The 20,032-nt window shown below is 41.8% G+C and overlaps 1 protein-coding gene across 1 annotated transcript in view; it reads left to right on the top strand.

Moving 5' to 3' along the window:
• Positions 1–20,032, top strand: part of EGFLAM (EGF like, fibronectin type III and laminin G domains) — an 80,502-nt gene that overhangs the window by 36,405 nt on the left and 24,065 nt on the right. Inside the window, exons 8-13 of the mRNA XM_084305271.1 lie at positions 6,532–6,647; positions 6,885–7,221; positions 9,791–9,891; positions 12,370–12,470; positions 13,573–13,717; positions 16,287–16,476. Of these exons, the coding sequence (XP_084161397.1) occupies positions 6,532–6,647; positions 6,885–7,221; positions 9,791–9,891; positions 12,370–12,470; positions 13,573–13,717; positions 16,287–16,476 (990 nt within the window). The remainder of the gene's footprint in view (positions 1–6,531; positions 6,648–6,884; positions 7,222–9,790; positions 9,892–12,369; positions 12,471–13,572; positions 13,718–16,286; positions 16,477–20,032) is intronic.

Genomic DNA, 20,032 nt, shown 5'->3' on the forward strand with positions numbered 1-20,032 from the left:
TGGATCAGATCTGAAGAACTACCATGCTGTAGTTGCACAGCTCTGTGAACAGGCTCAGAAACTGTTTGCTGGTCTGTGGTAGGTGCATGGATGAATCAGTGACAAAAAGGTTGGTTGCGTGCACCACAGAGCTGGCAGTGCTTGGAGAAGACCTTCATGAACAGACAGAGCTCCCACATCCCAGGGATGCTGCGTGTCCCTGAGGCGCTGCACCCAGCCCTGCACCTGGATACTTGAGGGCCTGCCTGCACCTGCATCCAGCCCTACACCTGGCCACTTAAATTCAGAACTACTTCAGCAAATCCTGGGCCCTTTAGAGAATGCAAATCTGGTTGCTTTCCCAGTCTAGTGTTGGTTTTCAGGACAGACTTTACAAATAGGCTTCAAAACAGCCAGCATGCCTGAAAGCTGGTTTTAACTTTTTCTGGGTAACTCTCTTCACAACAGCCTTCTTTTTGCAGAGCAAGAAGTAGTGTTCAAAGGTGGCAAAGCATGCATGCCCTTAGAAATAAGTTCTGCAGCTTTCAGGAAGTATAAATTATAAAGCTCTCATTTGGCTTTAGTATGTGACGTCTGTATAAGAAAGTGGTTTGATGTTAACCAGACACAGGAGTACATTATATATTAGTAGGAAAGCTAAACTTTTGCTCTGAAAAAAAGTCTATGCACTGCTTTTCTTGACTAAAGCAGTGCATAGACTGGTCATTTATTTTTCCCTCAAAACAAACAAACAAAAACCTAATGTGATTTAAACAGCTGAAAAGTTTAATTTGACAGAAAAATGCACGTTCGGTTCAAGAATAATCAGGTAAAACCGACTCCTAGTTCATAGTTTCTTCAGGTACTAAAATATCTTTCCCCATCTAGTAGCCAGAAGGGCAATTGCTGTCTTCTTTGGCCTATCTAATCATTCAGTTGTGTTGCTCAGATAATGACATTTGGTGTATTTGAGATCCTCTGGATTATACTGGCCGTTTTTTGGCTGTCACAACACAAGGCATGTACCTCCTAAACCTCTCCCAGACACCTGCAGTCCTCTGGGGATGCCTCATGTACCATAATGGATCTCAGATGACAGCAGATGGCTGAATCTCTCAAAGTGCCAGCAGATAGCTCTTACTCACCTACTGTGGTTGGAAAGGTGTCAGACCGACGTCAGCATGTCTGAAATTGGAGCATCTTCCCTCTTCAGGGTGCCTGTTGTAGGAATTACTACCCTCATTATTACTGTGGCTCCTCTTCCCGTGTAAGCAGTGGAACATGCCACACATATTTGGTGCTATTTTCTGACTGTCTGGGTATTCCTCAGAAATACCTGAAATATCTTAGGGAGCTGTCAGAAGTCCTTACAACATCTGGGTCCTTTGTACTACACTTTGTCTATACAGTGCTGGGGAGCAGGTGTCTAGTGTGCTTGGATTTTAAAATTTTGTTGCGATACCTTTGTGTGTCCTGGATGTTTTGCTTGTTTAAAATAATAAGTAATTTTCTGATGCTTATTTTAACTGAAAATTCCCAGCATTACCTCAAATGCAATGCACCTTCAGAATTTGTGTTGCATGGTGCAGTCCCTCGCAGCTCTTCCAGGCAGGCTGTGACAGCGGTGAGTCCTGCAGACACTGGGTCCATGATACCCAGGCATTCTTCCTGCTGGGGCTTATCTCATTATGTTATTCTCTTACTTTGGTTTCAAAGATGGCTGGATTTGTAGTAATTCTGACTGCATTGTTTCAGGTCAGCATAGGAAATTGTTGGCTTTGCTTGCTAAAATGTTCCTCTGACGGGTTGTTGACTATCACCTAATGTGACAGACCTCCCAAGATCCTTGCAAGTACAACGTGTGGCCTTGATTATCAGACTTTACCCCCTTACCTAGTAAAAAAAAATGCATGCTTGGTTTACGTTACATTGATCCATTTCCACAGAGGAAAGAGAGGGCAAGTTTCCCCAAAGGTTCTCATTTATTTGTGGTTTGTTTTCATTTTTTTTAATAGAAGGAAATGATGTAATAAACCAAGCTGTTGTTGCTTTTCTTAATTACAGACACAGGTTATAGTAATTTCACTAACACGGTTGTGTTTTTTTTTGTTGTTGTTGTTGTTGTTTTCTTTTTTTGCTATATCAAATCTTTCAAAGTGTCATAAGCACTTTACCTGAAAACAAAAGTTTTCACATATCAAGTTTAGTAATAACAAAAGTAACGAACTGTCCCAAAGAATCAAACAAAGTGTCCTCACCTGCATCACTTAAATACCCTTCATCTCCTGGGGAAACAGATGGGCTTTGCACTGTGCCTGGAAGGTCACCAGCCTTGAGCTTTGCCAGACCCACAGAGGAAGTGTCTTCTGTTAAAAATACCCTCCTGCTTGTCTCTGCAGCTAACATGACAGAAGTGGATGCTTAATTCAGGTACATCCCTTCCTCTGGGCCTGGCCATCACTGCATGGCTTCTTACAAATGGGGGCATCCATATGCTCTGGCTCATGCTGAAAAAGGCATTGGCACAGGTGCTTAAATATTCTGCACACTGCTTGGACGTGTCTGCTGAGGCTCAGGCACAGGAAAAGAGCAGTCCCTCAGGCCCAAACCTTGATTTAAGTGATGGTGATGTGTCCTGAAGATAGTAGATGGAGAAGGTTTTCTTCAGAACTGTTTCCCACAGATCTCTGAAGGCTTTACAAAGGCTGCATTTGTATTTAATGTTTCCGTTATACAAACAGGAACAAAAAGCAAGAGACAGGCAAAGAGATATGTAGTGCTTCACTCTGAGTCACTGGCATGGACAAAATTCAGATAAAAATGCCCTGATGTATTTAAACCTGTTAGGCCTTGTGTGTGAGGGTGATCAGTCTGTTAACACTACATTCAATCTGCTTGCTTTGGTCTATCTTCTACCCTCTTATGCGTCTCCTGATCAGTATGTCTCTGGATTGGAATGTCGGTGGCCACCTAATTGGCAAAACAGAAGTTTGTATGGCTTTCTCTTTGTTTTGAAAAAGATATCTTTGGTATAGCTTAATCCCTAATTATTTGGAAAGAAGATGTCTTCATTTCAGGACCCCCCACAAGTTTTTCAATTAATTATAAAACAAGATTATAAGACCAGGTAGAGAGTCTAAAACAGACTTCATCTTCTTTTACACCGAAACACTGATTTAATAAAATACGTCACACATAATCTCTGGAGTTGTTTCAGCATTTGCAGCATACCACTTTGCTTTATTTTTGTTTATTTGCCACCCATTATCAGGTGAGCTCTCCAAAAAAGCTATGCAGTGCTCTCAAGAAGTGGGCTGGCAAGGAGGTTTGTCTACATCAAGTGCTGCTGGCTTCTCTGCTTTTTGTTTGTTTGGTAGTTTTGTTGCAACCTTGCATGTGGGTATCATGTCATATCCAATGAGCCAACACCAAATGCAAGGCAGACTAAAGCCATTGAGAAGACAGTGGGTTGTTTGATAGTCTCATTGTTTTTGTGTCTACTAATCTGTATGTATAGGTAGGAGTAACACTCTTTGCCTTCCTTGCTCCCAAGTGCAATTACATTACAAAAACTGCTTGCATGTTGGCAGGTAGAGTAATGTAGCATGTGCTGGCTGAAACTTAGATGGAGCTGGGAGAACAAGTAGGGGGATTTTAGGCCATGTTAGAGATCTGTGAGTATTACGGCACCTTCTTATGCTATACTTTTCCTGGTAATGCCAAACTTAAATTCTGAAGGTCTTTGAAGAATGGCTTCAGATCAGTCTTTTCTGTCAAGACACAATAAGCTGTACCTTCTTAGCTCTCTCAAGAATGTGAATATTTTGCAAGTTCAATAGAGTAAAAGAAATTACTGTCTATCTCAAAATTGTGGGTACATGCTGTTCCAAAGGTCTTCCTTTGGAAAAGCGCAGTATATCTTGGTCTACCAGGTGAAAGAGGCACAACTTCTGCTTGGGGAACTGCCCATGTCTCCTAAGTTACCAGGTCTCATTGAGTGTTGGTGGCTATTGATGTAGTTCAGTGATAATTTCACTCAAGACAGGAGAGTTACACTTGAGCAAAACAGCATGGCATTAAGATTGTGTATTATACATGTAAGCTGGTCTGCATATCTGAATGCAAAAGTAAGAATAAATATTTTTGTACATGTGAATATACAGATACTCCATTGTCTGCATTACTTCATCTGTACCATCCTTTCTGAATCTAAACCCATTAACCCAATAGAAAGTTTGCTTGAGAAGAGAAAAAAATGTGGCAAAATTTGGGCTATAACAGATGTTTACTTTGTAGCTTGTGCCTTTAAATTAGAAAATTGAGTTTATGTATCACAGCCTGAATACAGATTGGACTGTTTTCCTTGACAAATGATTGATCAGTAATGTGCAATTTTTCTTTTTTTTTTTTTTTTTTTTTTTTTTCCCAGCTTAGTTTTATGACTTTTGTTGCTCTTAAGTAAATTACAGTTTCATCCATTAGAACTGAATTAGTTCTGAAATACTTTCAGACATGCAATATGTGCACTCTACTTAGAAGAGCAAGAAGTAATATTACAGGTCCGACTTAAAGAGTATTCCAGTGAGCTGAAAATTGCTGCATCTGCTAAGAGCTGAGTTTGTGCTGGGCTCTGCTTCATTAATATACTTTCCAGTAAACTACAAGTGTCATTTATAAGGTTTCTATTTGGGCACATTGAAATTCTTTTCTAAAAATGAATGTCATATAAAATTGCATTTGCCAGAGAAAGAGATTCTAATGCAGTGATAGATGGAGGAGAAGTGACCAACTTGACTACCTGGAGTAAATTTTTCTGGTGGTGCTAATTAATCTTAGTGACTTTTCAAATGAATACTGGGAATATGAAGTGTGCTCCTGTTTTGCTAATACGTGTTTCTTTCCATATTGATTGCAGGACTGGGTTGAGTTTGTAAATCTGCAGCCAGTTTCTTCAAGTTGTTCTTTGCCTGTGCATTCACAGTCACTAGCAAAAATAATCTGTTTGTAGTTTGTCCAATTGGCCTCACCTCATCACCAGCTGTAATGCTATGAATTCTCTGCTTAGCTCCATTAGTAGGACTCTATGCTGTGTACTTCTACTTAATTTACAGTTAAATTGTATTATTTACAGATGATTAGGGATACATGTTAGAGTGCAGAAGCTTATACATATTCTTTCCTGGTCTAGCATGCTGCTTTGCTTGGAAATGTGTGTGCCTCATTACCTCTGCTTGTTTGGCTCTGCATTTTTTTTGTGCTGATGTAGCATGTGAACCCCACTGCTGAGTAGCTCTGCAGGAGCGTATGGTAGGTGGCCAATGAGCCAGCCAGGGCACGCACTCGTATCTGGTGCGCATATGCTTGATTACATAACTGTCCAAAAAGTCTGCTGAGTCTCGTTTCTTCTGCTGGCTCCATCAGGTTGTTCAGAGGTGGTAGTGGAGCTCTCACTACCACCAAGTGGTTTGCTCGTGTTTTTGGGCTGTCAGGTCTCCTTCCTGCAGACAGCCCTGGCCCAGCAGGACTTTGTGACTCAGCCTGTAGTGGTGGGAAGGACCTGATAACTCACAGGAAAACTTGGGCAGCTTACGGCTGCTAAAATAAGCAAGTACATGTGGTCAGCCCATACAGAGGCTCTGTAAAGCAGGAATTACCTGTGCTGTTTTTAAGTGACTGCAGCATATTTTATAGAAAAAGCATATGAAGTCCATTGTTTCACTGGTTACTATATGTTTTATACTGTTAACCTTACTGAAATGTCAAGGAATAGTAGTGATGCAGTTACCCTTATTATATTTCCTCATGACTTCATGTAAATTTTACTAGCTAAAAAGCAATGTTTAAACAGATCTGTTGTGTAAAGTGCAGAAGAACACAGATATTTTCTGCATCGATCATATTACATTTTTAAATGGCACTTCCTAGCATGAAGTCCTTCAGAGCTGCTCAGCACTCCAGGGAGAGGCAGATTGTGCACACAAAAAGCAAGTGGTGTTTGTGCACCTTTCTTGTTTTCCAGGTGCTACATTGCATTTTGAAATACAATCTAAAAATACACTTAGAGTATTAATTTCAGAAGCTTTGGAGCCAGTGTAAGCAGATCAAACAGAGGGTGCCAGAAAAACCCCAGCTAGCTGTACCTCTGTGCTGTTCCAGTTATTTGGTTGGCAGCAGGGTGAACAGCGGACTGTGTATTTATAAAAGGGAAAGGTTTGGTCTAAAAACAATACAGTTATTAAAGTGTGGTACATGCAGAGCCTTTCTCCTGGAGGAATGGTAGATAAAAGTCAGTTTGCAGTGGGAGAACTGAGTTTTTCCCACTTTCTTAAAGAAACACAAGTGACTAAATGGAGGTCTTCTTTTGGCTTGTTATGCATGTATCACATGTGCAACATGTCCCATCTTCTGGTTGAAATATGCATCGCCTGTACAGAATGAATATTAACACCACTTCTGACTTCAGTGTGCTGAGCCAGGGGGAGGTGAGATTTGAGTTGCTGTATGTAAAGAGAAAAAACGTATGAACTGAGTATATTAGTTGTGTCTTTTCAGGCTCCGAGGAATTAGGAAGTGGAAGCTATGGGCATCGGTATATCACTGAGACAGTCACTGGTGATGATGAAGGATTTGATGTTGATGACTCAGACTATGACATTTACATAGAAGAGGTAAATTTCAAGACTCCAGTTTGACATTTTTGTTTTCTTTTTAGTCTTTTAAAGTGTCTGGTCTTGTCGGACAGATATTATATGCTCAGATATTATAATGTGGTTGCTTCTTTTTCTTCAGTGAGTTGCTTCTTTTTCTTCAGTGTTACTTCTGATCCATGGCATGGAAAGCATTCAGTTCATTTCCATGTAGAAACATAAGTTTTACTGAATTTGTGTTTGTTTCTTTCCCTTCAGCTCAGACCTCTCCCTGCTATCAAAGGAGGCAACAGAAAATTTCTGGTTGAAACCAAGGTCACACCAGGGTCTAGTTCCAGGCTCCTGTCGCGGCTCCTTACAACCACTTCTGAGCCCACCACTTCCACTCCCACCACCACACGACCTTCTACCACAGCAAAGGCGACTACAGCCAGGGCCACAAGAAGGGGTGGTGTGTCTTCTGCACTGCGCCTCTTTGATCTTTCCTGCGATGAGACCATCTGCTCTGCAGACAGCTTTTGTGTCAACGACTATGACCGGGGAGGTTCGCGCTGCCACTGCAACTTGGGAAAAGGAGGAGAGACATGCACAGAAGGTAGGTTTCTGAATGCCAAGCTCCTTGTCTGACAGTGTGTGGGGTTGTGCTTTCTTACTGGCTTCCAGATAAAGTGTCCCTCTTGGGTTAGCTGACCAAATGTCTGTGGCCTCCGTGCAGTGACAACAGAATTCAGGAGGCCCTGGCTGTGGCCCAGGCTGTGGTCCAGGCTGGTGCAGACCAGCTGGAGGTGGATTTCTGCTCTCCTGCTGGCTTCTGTTTGTCTGAGGAAAGGAGCAGCTGTGAGGTAAAACAACAAAAGTACATTTTTGGGATAGCCGGCTGAGTTTAATAGATCCCTAAGGAAAACAGCAGATTCCATGTCCCAGTTCAGACCAATCCCCTCATTTTTCTTTCCTCAAGTAAGTTTGAAGAAGTTACTCTAATAAAATGGGGAAAGATTAATGCAGACCCCATGTAGCTGTGCAGGGGGAGGTTAATCCTCCTTCCCCCATATGGGAGAAGAGGAAGGGAGAAGCAGCCAGGCATGGTGGTAGGCACCCAGGCTTGGCAAGGTCCATACATGTCTTCCCCGGCATTCAGCCCTCTTGGACCGCTGCTGAGACCTCATCTCTCATTTTTGCCAGGTCTGACATCAGCTAATCACCTAATGAGCCTGGTCAGCTCACTTAGCTTGCCTGAAACAGATCTTTGTGGTTTCTTTTTTTTTTTTTTTTTTTTTTTTTTTTCCTGATGCTTTGGTGACCAAGGGGTCAAATGAATATTAGAGCTTGTGGAAAATGAGAGGTGTGGCTGTGCAGGAGCGGGGGAAGGAAAAGGCACTGACCTTTTCTATGCTTCCTAGATCTGCTCAGCCCTAAAGGGGCAGCTACATGAGGTGCCTGAGATGACCCGTCATGGCCCTTCAAAGTGGTGGGCTTACTTTCTCAGGCACTCAGCATCCCAGGCATCACTTCCCCATCAAGTGTCAAACTCTTGATAGCAGGTGCTGAAAGTCACAACAGAAGGTTTCAATCAATGGTAGTAACTAGCAAAAAAAAGTAAATGGGGAGAATGATAGATAAATTATACCCCCTATATTGGGATGGTGGCATGACTTGTGTGTTATTGTCAGTGATGAATGCAAGTAGTGCTGAGGATCTGTCCTGTTACTGCTGGTAGTGTCATCCCACCATCTAAAGAAGACCACCAGGCACATGCATTTCTTCTGCAGGCTTGTTCTGAACATTCCTGATGTGCATCAGAGGTACAGGCATGGGAGTTATTTGAGCTTCTTCTCCCAGTGCTGGAGTAGAGAGAGTTCATTCTGAAAACAATCTGTTGTGACTCAGCCACATGGAGCAGCTGCAGATGTGATTTTTGGCCTTGATCAAGTATGAAAAGTCAAGGATGTATTTGAACTGACATAACTGTATACAGCCTGTAGAACTGGTTTGTTAATGTGAGTCCAAAACCACCATTTTTCACAAGGGAGTTTTTTATTCCTTGGTAAGCAGTAGCATCACGTACCAATACTGTCTTGTACCCTATTTCTCCTCAGCAGACAGTATTGTTAAATAATATATAAATCTGAATGAAAACAGACTTTTCTTTACAATCAATAGCTGCATGGCTCCCTGGTCCAGTCTGTGCTGTTTGTGATCAGGGCATGAGTTAATCCTGTCTGCTTATGGTTGCATTCAGGTTTATAGCACCAATTCTCTCCACCTCAGTCTCAAACATACTTTGGCTTAATAACAAACAAACAAACAAATAAAAAAGGTGAAACTATATCCAGATCCAAATATGCAAGTAAAATCCACTGAATATTCAAACAGCAAAGAGAAAGGTCATGTCTGTCGTCTGTGTTTGTTAGGAAAATGTGCTACAAAGGTAGCAGTTAGGCCTCTCTCTATGTTGTTTTTCTACTGTGCTGGAGCTGGGATGGTGTTGTAACATACGACAGCAAAGGCTGAGGATCGATGATGCCAGCTGACAAGCAATATGAAGGGGCACTGCTACATCCAAGGATGGAGAGCTGCCTGCAGGGACTTTCTTTTCCCCACCCCTCTCTGGACTGTTTGCTCTGAGCTAAATGAGAGCTGCTGGGCTCCTCAGAGCCACCCAAGGATTCTCCCGATGCTGGACACAGCAGCTATGGAGCAGCAGTGACTAATGAGGCGTGGAGCCTGGCCCAGTGCACATTTCCCACATATGTTTTTGCAATCCTGCATAACAGAAAATTACTTTGTTGTCTCTGTAATAAGTGAATCCTTAAAAGGAGATAAATATAGTAGTAAAGTAGACAGATTCTGTCTTCTGTAACAGAGATGAAAATCTGGAGATAGTTCCACTGAAACCAGTGATTAAATTGTTGAGCAGTATTTGGCCCTTAGTATCCTGTTTCTTTCCAAGTTCACCAGATCCTTGGGAATAAAGGAGTTAGTTGTGAAAGGTGGTGGGAGGACAAGGCAATAGGTTAACTGATTGTTGACTGCTACTGACTAATGGCCGTCTCTGGAGAAACTCTGCCTTGCATTTTCACCTGATGTTATTTAGTGCTAAATGCGTATATCGATTTTTATATGGGAGAAAACTGCTAAACCACATTTCTGTCTTTGCTTTTCAGATGTTATTATCCAGTATCCTCAGTTCTATGGCTACTCATACATCACATTCGAACCACTGAAAAACTCCTATCAGACATTTCAAATTACCCTTGAATTCAGGGTAAGTTTAAGCAATTTCAAGCTCAGTTAGGAGCTCCAAATTTTATTGTCTTATTCTGATTTTACTGACACTGGAATGGTAACTTAGCTTCACTGTAACTTATAATGCAATTGTGATGAGTCTATATGTAAACTTAATCTCTAAAGATCTGGCTTCACATCCAATGAATGCAAATTAATTTGGTAATCTGAGCTAAAATGTTTGTGCCCATTATTAGTGGTTAGTGCATGAGAGAGTCCTTGAGACTAGCGATATCAGGCATTACAGAGTAGTGGCAATGAACATTGGCAGGTCTGTAGCCATGTGAATGAGCTACAGGCCAAAGTCCATCTGGGTGATTTTGTTGTACTGAGCCAAAAAAAAAAAAAAAGCCTTCTGTCCAGAGTTCCTTTCCTAAGCTGCAGTATATAAGTAGGCATTATTTCCCACCTCTGAAGTTTGGGACACCTGCAAGATGCTGGGCTACCTGAGCTATAGGTCTGATGTGGTAGGTGTGGTGGCTTTACCCAGCTGGGCAGCTGAACTCCACCACAACCAGTCTCTCACTCCCTCTCCTCTAAGGGAAAGGGGGAGAAAATATGATGGTGGGGTCTGGAGGGTTGAGATAAGGACAGAGAGATCACTCACCAATTATCATCATGGGCAAAACAGACTCAGCATAGGGAGATTAGAAAAATTTATTACCTATGACTAACATGCTAGAGAAGCGAGAAACAAAGAAAAGAAACTAAAAACACCTTCCCCCCATCTACCCTCTTCCCCCACATCCCCCTGAACAGAGCAGGGGAATGGGGGCTGCAGTCAGTCCCTGACACTTCATCTCCGCCACTCCTTCACGGTCGCTCTCTGCCCCTGTTCTGCTTGGGGCAGAGAGCATTAAGTATGTTCTCAAAGAGATGCAAATAATATCACTTATTGGCTTGGCTCTGCTCTGGGCAGCAGCGGGTCATTTTGGAGCCAGCTGAAACTGGTCCTTATCCAACATGGGGCAGCCTCTGGATTCTTCTCACAGAGGCCACCCCTGCAGCCTCCCACTATCAAAACCTTGCCATGTAAACCCACTACAATAGGGCATACCCCACACGGGCTTGTTTGGTGTCTGTGTATTAGGACAGAGCTGATTAGGGCTGCTTGTAGGGAAGGTGGGCCAGCACATCCTGTAGGTGAGTTCTCAGTTGCACCCCTGCTCCCATGCAAGGCAGACTGGCCAGCATCACAGCCTAGATATGAGCATTTCACTAGAGTAGTAAGCGATCTGTTGCCTCATGTGGTGATCCAACGCTCTTCATGCAATTAGTCAGCTCAAACTGTAGGATGGCTGTGAAAAGCCACTGTGTCTGCTGTTATGCTCATATGCAGAAATTTTGCCTGCACAGGTTGTTCAGCTTGAAAAGTGTGAGGCTCATTGAACATGTGAAATAGGGTGTGTGTATTCATGTGCAGCAAGTCTAATGTGTCTATGCTTAGCAGGATTGCTAGGGTGTCCTTGCTAGACTTTGTGCTCAGAGTTTTCACATTAGGCGTTAAATCATAGAATCATTAAGGTTGGAAAGGACCTTTAAGATCATTTGGTCCAATCACCCCCTAGCCACCAATATCACCCACTAAACCATGTCACTAAGCACCATGTCCAACCTTTCCTTAAACATCCCCAGGGATGGTGACTCCACCACCTCCCTGAGCAACCCATTCCAATGCCCTTTCTGGGAAGAAATGTCTCCTCATTTCCAACCTAAACTTCCTCTCGTGCAACTTGATACCATTCCCTCTAGTCCTATTGCTAGTTATTTGTGAGAAGAGGCTGACTCCCAGGTTACCCACACCTTCCTTTCAGGTAGCTGTAGAAAGCAATAAGGACTTCCTTTTCTCCAGACTAAACAACCCCAGTTCCCTCATCCGTTCCTCACAGCACTTGTGCTCAAGGCCCTTCACCAGCTTCATAGCCCTTCTCTGGACACCATCAGGGCCACAATGTCCTTCCTGTAGTGAGGAGCCCAAAACTGAACACCGTTCTCAAGGGGTGGCCTCACCAGAGCTGAGTACAGGGGGACAGTCACCTCGCTGGTCCTGCTGGCTGCACTGTTCCTGATACAAGCCAGGATGCCTTTGGCCTTCTTGGCCACCTGGGCACACTGCTGGCTCATGTTCAGGTGAGAATTGACCAGCACCCCCAGAGCATTTTCCAGTGCACAGCTTTCCATGTCTAAGTTTTATTCTTCCAAGCTTGTTGCTAGATCTGATGGTATCATACTGTAAACGGATGTTTGTAAACCATTTAAGCATAATGACAATATTTTTTATGCTCTTCAAATGCAGAATTCATAATGGATCAACCAGTTTCTGATTTTGTTTGAAGCTTAAAACTTCATCTGAAAGATCTTGTACCCTTTCTGGAGAACAGTCCTCCAGTGCTACTTGTGTTTATCTGTCACTGTGAGGCTTAGACTTTGTTTTTTCATGCTTACATCATCATTGCAGGCTGAATCAGAAGATGGTTTGCTGCTATACTGTGGAGAAAATGAACATGGCCGTGGTGATTTTATGTCACTGGCAATCATCCGACGGAGCATCCAGTTCAGGTAAAACATTGATTTCTAATAGGCTCACCTCCATGCTAAATCTGATTTAAAGAAAAGGGGCTGCCTTTGGTCATGAATATCTGTCATGTCTTTGACTTTTGCACAGTGTAGTGCTCAGAATGGATAGTATTGCTTCATGGGACAGTTCTTCGATAGTTTCTTCTCTCATCCTCAGTGTGCTGACAAGTGACCTTTTGAACTCATTTTACTCAGACCTTGGTGTAAAGGCAAAATGATCGGTTTGGGGTATTGGTCTGGGACTCATTGCTATGTCACCACATATGCCAGTGAGCCACTGTACTTGTTGAACTTATGCTGTGTCAAGCTGTGCATAGTCAGTGTTTTTGCTTCACAGCAAAAGGAGCAAATCATGTAGCAAAATAAAGGACTCCATGCCACCAAGGGGCCTGGAGCTTCATCCCATACCCTTTGTTTAGATGGGAGTTGTAGATTTTTTTTTTTATGTGACAATGGAGGGGGTTTCTGCATTGCTGTGGATACTAAGTGTGTGAGGGAGTATCTCAAGGCTCTCCTTATTTGGGAAGCTGAGTCCTTAGAAAGTGGGGAAAACCAGAGTGGGGACGTGCCCTGGCTCTGTTTCTGTTCACCTCCTGCACTGAACAGCAATTAGAGAAAATGGCACGTTTTGTGCATGGCCAGATCCACAGAGACTCTCCAGGAGTTCTCCTTGTCAATCAGCACTGAAATACATGAGTTTCGTACAGAATCCCAGAGTTTTTAATACAGCTCTGCCTTTCACTAGGGAGCTAGAGAAATTCCCAGGAGAAATTACTGTGATAGCAGGAACTTGTATTGTAATACCCTGCATCTTGAAACAATTTTAGCTGTGGGCAAGCTTTGCAATGCATGTGATATGGCCAGAGGATGCAAAACTTTCTCCATGAGAGAAAGGGGAATAATAAAATTGGAAACATGTAATAGATCGTACTTAGACCTGCTTTCTAATTTGCCTGTTGCTTGTTAATATGCATTGTGAAAAAGAGAGTTTCCCAGGAGTGAAGGGAATATTCAGAGTCTAAAAACATTCAGTATTTGGTTAATGAAAAATTGTGACCCTGCCCTCTCTGTCTCCTGCTGCCAGGTTTAACTGTGGCACTGGAGCTGCAGTTATAACAAGTGAAAACAAAATAAAGCTGGGGAACTGGCATAGTGTCACACTGTTCAGAGACGGGCTGAATGGCTGGCTCAGGATGGACAATGATGCTCCGGTCACAGGAAAATCTCAGGTAGGTAATCCTGCACTTGCAGGTCAACCTGGGGCTCTCAATATTGAGATGAGTTTTGTTTTTTTTTTTTCCTTGTCTGTAGAAGTCCGATCAGATTTAAAAGATTCACTTTTAATTTTCAGCATTGGGACATTCAGTGAACCAGAATCAACATACAGATTACTTTTCTACATACATAATCTAGAATTCACAGAGATAAAAATCCCAATCCTGAATGCCATCCAGGTTCCCGTCATGCTCCCTCCTTGCTCTGCACCCTCCTGCTGCACTGTGCTGGTCTCACAGACAAGCTGCTGTGAGAAGTTTGCCAGGTTTTACAGCTGCTGAATCTGATTGTTTTCTTTTACAAGTCTCAGCTTCTCCCCTCCCTCAGACAGAAAAGACTAGCCATATGTGTTTATGTGTATATATTTATGTACAATATACATATGGCCACACAAGATTTGTATAAAAAAGTGTAATTAAATGTATACCATGTACATAGATTTAAGCATGGTAATGGAGATAGACATTTTGTCCTGACTGTTGGTAACATCAACAATTTCATTCAAGACCAAAATATAATAGAGGAAGATGTTTTGACTTGCTCATCTGTTACCAAACCAGAGAACAGAAGTGAAATTAAGGCACTGAAAAAAAAAAAAAAAAAAAAAAAAAGACAATTACAAATACAATTACAAATTGGTTTGGATGCCTTTCCTCCTCTCTTTGATAACCACTATTAGCATGCCATCCCTGGACTTGAAAAAAGTGGCTTCAAACACCTTATTAATTTACACTTTCATGTGCAGGCTCTGAAACGGAAAAAAAAAAAATCTTGAGGACTTGAGTAATAGGAAGAGGGTGAAGCCTGTCAGCTTAAATGCTCTATGCTTGGGGCCTAATGGCAAGAACTTCTGCTGCGCTTTGAGTGCTCATCAGCTGGCAATGACAGAGGAGAAGGATTTTAATGTCTGTCACGTGTCACTATGTGTTACCAGTGCTGTGAGGCCATGCAGAAGGCAAATGTGATTCCCTGAGGAACAGGAGATCTGTCCGGTAGAGACTAATGCTGTTTTTATGAGACTGCATAAGGTTATGCAGAGCTGTGATCATCCATACCCAAAATAGGTTTGATCAAAAAGTTGATCAAGAAGAGGTGCAAGAAGGTGGATTATGGTCCAAGAGGATTCTTACAGTGAACACACACTTCTCTAGGTGCAGTTACACCAGAAAAATAGTTAACTGCTCCAGGTGTTGCTCTCCACCAGAACTTCTTAGTTAAAATGACCTGAATTAGTATCAGCAAATGATAGTCTTTTCTGACCTGGTTCATTTTAACTTGAAGGGGTTAGAGAGTTCCTAAACAAGAAGAGGAACTTGACTGATGAAGGCGGGCAGGAACATCAAAGGCAGTTGGAGATGGCAGTCAGTTGGAGGCAGGCTGGAGGGCTGTGTGCCCTGGGATGCATCCACCATGAAATCATGTAGATGTCTAAACTCTCTCTAGCCACAAGCCCCACCTGAATTATTTCACCCTCCTGAAATCTAGATCTATCTGATATATTTCTGCAATGCACTGTGCTGTGAACACCCACAGACTCAATAACCTTGGCTCACTTAGTCTGGCCAAATAGAGCCTATGGGGCTTTATTGTTATTTATGGGGATTTATTGTTATAAATATCATGGAGGCAGGGCAGCAGTGAAAAATCCAGAAGGAGTTTGGCCTAACGATCATGATTATTGAAAGGCACATTTTTTAAAAAAAAAAAAAAAGGCTATGAATAAAAGCAAGAATTGTAAATGTTTTCTTCTAAAAGGCACTGAGGTTTTGAAACAGCCTTTGAGTAGGAGGTGAAAGACATATTTTGATCAATTTATGAAAGGAATTATGACTCAGTTGCCCACATCAGGAAGAAGTTTGATTCAATTATCAAAAAAATTCTGTTTAGTTTTCTTGTTCCTTCTTGTGCACTGCAGGAGTAATAGTAAACTAGTGTGTGTAGGTTTCCATAGTCAGATTAAGGTCAAATAAAAATAAATAAATAAATATTTTTTTTAAAAAAAAAAGGAGTAAATTTTGTGCTGTCAAAGTGTGCAGAATCCCACTGAAGTTGCAGATGTATCATTTTTTTTTCTTGTTTTGTTTTTTACTGTTCTTTTTTGTAATTTAATTATTTTTCAACACTTGGCATTTGCTGAGTTTTGTCCAAATGGCAGTACTACATTGGTTTGTGTCCCCCAGGGCTGAGTTGAGAAGACAACAACTTTGGCAAAAGCAAAAGAAGAAATTGCAGCAAAAAAACAGATACCAACAATGTGTCCTTAGAAGACAGTGATTTTTAAGCTTTTTTTATGTTGCATTAAATAGCTCATGTTATCATGATGGATGCTTGTGCAAAAAGTAACATTTAAGATGATAGACAGAGTGGAGGAATGAGCAATGGAAAGGAATTACCAATAAGCAGCCTTCATATCCCCTGGGACAAGTCTTCATGGAGAAATAATTGATTATGCACAGTGCGGCTTAATTAGTTATCCTTTGTTATGTCTGTTCTACATCATGCTGTGCTCTGTTTTCCCTTTAGGGCCAATACAGTAAAATTACCTTCCGGACTCCCTTCTATGTTGGTGGTGCCCCCAGCGTGTACTGGCTGGTCAAAGCCACAGGCACCAACCGAGGAATTCAGGGCTGTGTTCAGTCGCTCAGCATCAATGGGAAGATGATTGATATGAGACCCTGGCCATTAGGGAAAGCTCTCAGTGGTGCTGATGTGGGTAAGTGTAATGGTGTGGGGTTTAGCACTTTAAGCAGTGCTAAACCGATTTTTTGCTTAGTAGAAAAAATTGAGCAATGGTCCGTGTTTGAGAGGGGGAAGGTGTGGTCTTGACTTTTGGGGTAATACATCTCTGTGTCTTTGTGCGTTGCTGCAGCTATGTCTGTAGTAGGAAGGTTTTATAGCACTGTGCATGTAAATGTCAATGTGGTATACCAAAAACCCTTGTGGATACAGTTGTCAAACACAATTGTAAAACCAGCTCCCATGAGCAAACAGGAAACTCAGTGTTGCTGATATAATTATGTCTGCACCAGTGTTTCTGCCAGGCTACCTCTCTGTGCTCCTGACTGACACAGTCATCATCAGAAGTCAATAGTATGCATGCTGTCTTTTTGTAAAACACTATGAACACAACGAAATGTGTTTTGCCTACAGGCATCATTGCACTTGTCCAAAGCAAATCTTTCAGAGCAGTGCTGTGGCCATTAAAAGGGCTTTTCCCGTGAAACCCCATTACTGCTGAGGCAAAAAGGCCTTCAGGCCAGTTGACCATGTATTGACCATCTATAGGCCTGTCAACCATCCATTGTTTCCATTTCCAGAATCACAGTATGTTTAAAAAAAAAAAAAAAAAAAAAAAGGAATCCATCATTTCAACATCTTTGTGGGGTTGCATTATAACATTATCCCCCTTCACAGATGAAAAAGTGAGTTAATTAACTGGGCCTGTCTTCTATATGTATTTATTAATCTCTGCTTCATGTAACAGGCACTCAGAAAAAAGATAGGGCAACAAAATCCCTTCTTTAATGATCTCCCAGTCTAAACAGTTTAAAGGGAAGGGTAAACCCCAAGTCAGAAAGTGAGTGTTAAATGCAGGAAATAGATCCCATATTGCTGAACTGTCCGTGCCATGCCTCAGCCACAAAGTCATCTTTTTTTCTCCTCTATAGCTTTGCATTTGTCATTCCAAGAAGGAAGTGATTAATGAGAAACTTCCTAACAATTGCTCTATATTCTCTAGATAGCATGACCAAACCTCTATGGCATACAAGGAGGGGAACAGAGCAGCCCAAGAAATAGATGCTGAAAAGAATAAGACTTTGGAGGCACAGGGTAATTTCACGATAGAGTGAGAATCTATGGAATTTATATATAGATAGATAAAAGCCTTGCTAAAGTTCTCCGAGCCCTAATCTCTATTGCCTCTTGGGATACAGCTGGCTTCATTCCCATCCATGAATGCTTCACATACTACTGCATTAACAATCAGCATCACTGAAAATAAGTGCTGGGCTCTGCCATGTGTGACTCGAAAATGAGCAGTAGAGCCTTGCTGTCCTTATGTGGCTGCACACACTTTATATGATACTGCACCAGCAGAGATTTGCAAACAACATGTGGTATGCTAAACTTGAAATAAATAAATTATAAATGAACTCTGCTAGGGCTTAGGGTTGTTTTTTGCTAGCCAGTCTTTTATTTCTTTTCCAGTGGTACAGTGTATAAATCAGGGGTGCTGTGGTACGTGGACCACAGGACTATGGGTGGGGAGGAGAGGGGTCCATACTGTCCCTGTTCAGAAGAAGCCTCCCAGCATATAATGTCAAGAGAACAGCCTGTCCTTGCACACCAGGGAGCTACAGCTCAAGCTGTCCAGCTTGTCCAGCTGTTCTTATCATCTTTGTCCTTTTCTAGTCCTTAAAGATTTAGTTTAACTTTGGTCCTTTTGAAAATACTACCAGCATTGTTATTACAGCAGTTGCTCTAAAGACAAGCATCACATCTGAGTTTTTTGTTCACATCTCAGACTTGATGCTTCTCTAGTTCACCCACATGCCTTAGCTTGATTTCACCATCTGAAAAACTGAGCTGGTGCTGCTTGTTAATGTTGACATCATGATAAGTGTTCGTAGCCATGGGGGATTTCAGTAGGGCTGGAGAGGAGCTTGAGGAAAGGTGCAGATTATTGTTTTAAAATGTTCTTTCTTTTGTATAAGCTTGGAAATAGGACTTGTATATGAAAGATTTTATTTAAATCCTATAGAAACTGTCTTTTAAATTCCACTGGAGTACAGTTAGGTAAAAAACAGTGAGGAGATGCCCATTCCCCTCCTGCCCAATTTCACTGTTGCAGTTCAGAAGAGGAAATGATGGCTAATTGAGCATTGTGAGCACCCATGATCCTGTGGCTGGATACAGGGCAGCCATTTGAAGGGGTAATTCCATGCTGAAGGAGAATCAGTTCCCTTCCAGAGGACTGGTGTGCTTTGGTTATGCCCCTTGTGTGAGCCCTGGAGCTTTGTTGTGTGTGCCACACTCAGACCTTCTCTCTGCAGTAAGACACAGGTCTGGCAGGGGATTTGTACATGTACCTGAGTGATACGAGACAGGTCTGTTTGGGCAATGAGCCACACCAGGTGCCCTGGGAGTTATCCCTGCCTCTGCAAGTCAGTAGGGAAAGGTGATTTTCCACCTTGGGTGACAGTGATGAGGATGAGCCAGTGCCTCAGCCACTAACAGGAGATCCTTCACTGTGCTTTCCTTCCTGAATATAGGATAGGAACGCTGATGCTGTATTGATACTAGTACCTTACTGAAGTTTTGTACAGCCCTGGTCTGGAAATTATCTTTAAAATCAGAGTACTGTATTTACACTAAACAAAGCAGAAAGGATATATATCCTACTTACACATATTTTGTAAGATTTTCCTGAGTGAGTTCAGATAACAATACTATTCCCCGGTGCTTATTGTCAGCATTTCCTTAGCACACCTGTGTTATCCTGTAGGTGATAGTTCAGTCTCAAAATAAATGTGCAGTTCATAGTTTGTCATAAGCAGTTTGCCCTTCCAAATGACGTACATACACTTGTGCACCATGAGTGTATTATGTAGGCTTTCTTAACATTTAAGATCAGTTCATAACTATCAATAAGGGGGAAATATGTAAGCAGAAATTATCTAAAATAAAGGAGAAAAAATCAACTAGTACTTTATCAGATGTACACATGACCATTGACAAATCTAACTTTATAGACAGTGGTTTTCAGAAGAAAATAAGTAAACTATTAATTCTATGACAATTCCAGTGTAACTCCAGCAAGAATAAATCATTTATTTGTTATTTCAGGTGATGTGCCAAAACAGTAGGAATACTTATTAAGAAGCTCATATGCTGATGATATGGATTCCTTGTAGTGCAGAGAGGAGGGCTCACAACCTCATTTTAGTTAATAAGATTAGCTGCTGCTGATTAACACCTCCCAAGCCTACCAAGGCAGGAATTTACAGCGAATAAAGAAGCACTTACGGTAACTGAAATAAAACAAGCCACAGCACATCTAAACAATCCAGAGAGTTTTCAATTTATGTTTAAGAGAAAATAAAGATAGGAATGAGGGAAGAAGAAAAATAATGTTTGGAAGATATGACTGTCATGGTTTGTTAGTGAGGGCTAATTTCTCCTATTTTAAATGTTTTTTTCCTTGTCTGGTACAAAGCCAGTGCTTAAAAGCAACCTCCTTTGTCTGAACTGTGCATGGTCTGACATGC

The sequence above is a fragment of the Netta rufina genome, assembly GCF_964035555.1.
Source record: "Netta rufina genome assembly, chromosome: Z".
Taxonomy (NCBI): domain Eukaryota; kingdom Metazoa; phylum Chordata; class Aves; order Anseriformes; family Anatidae; genus Netta; species Netta rufina.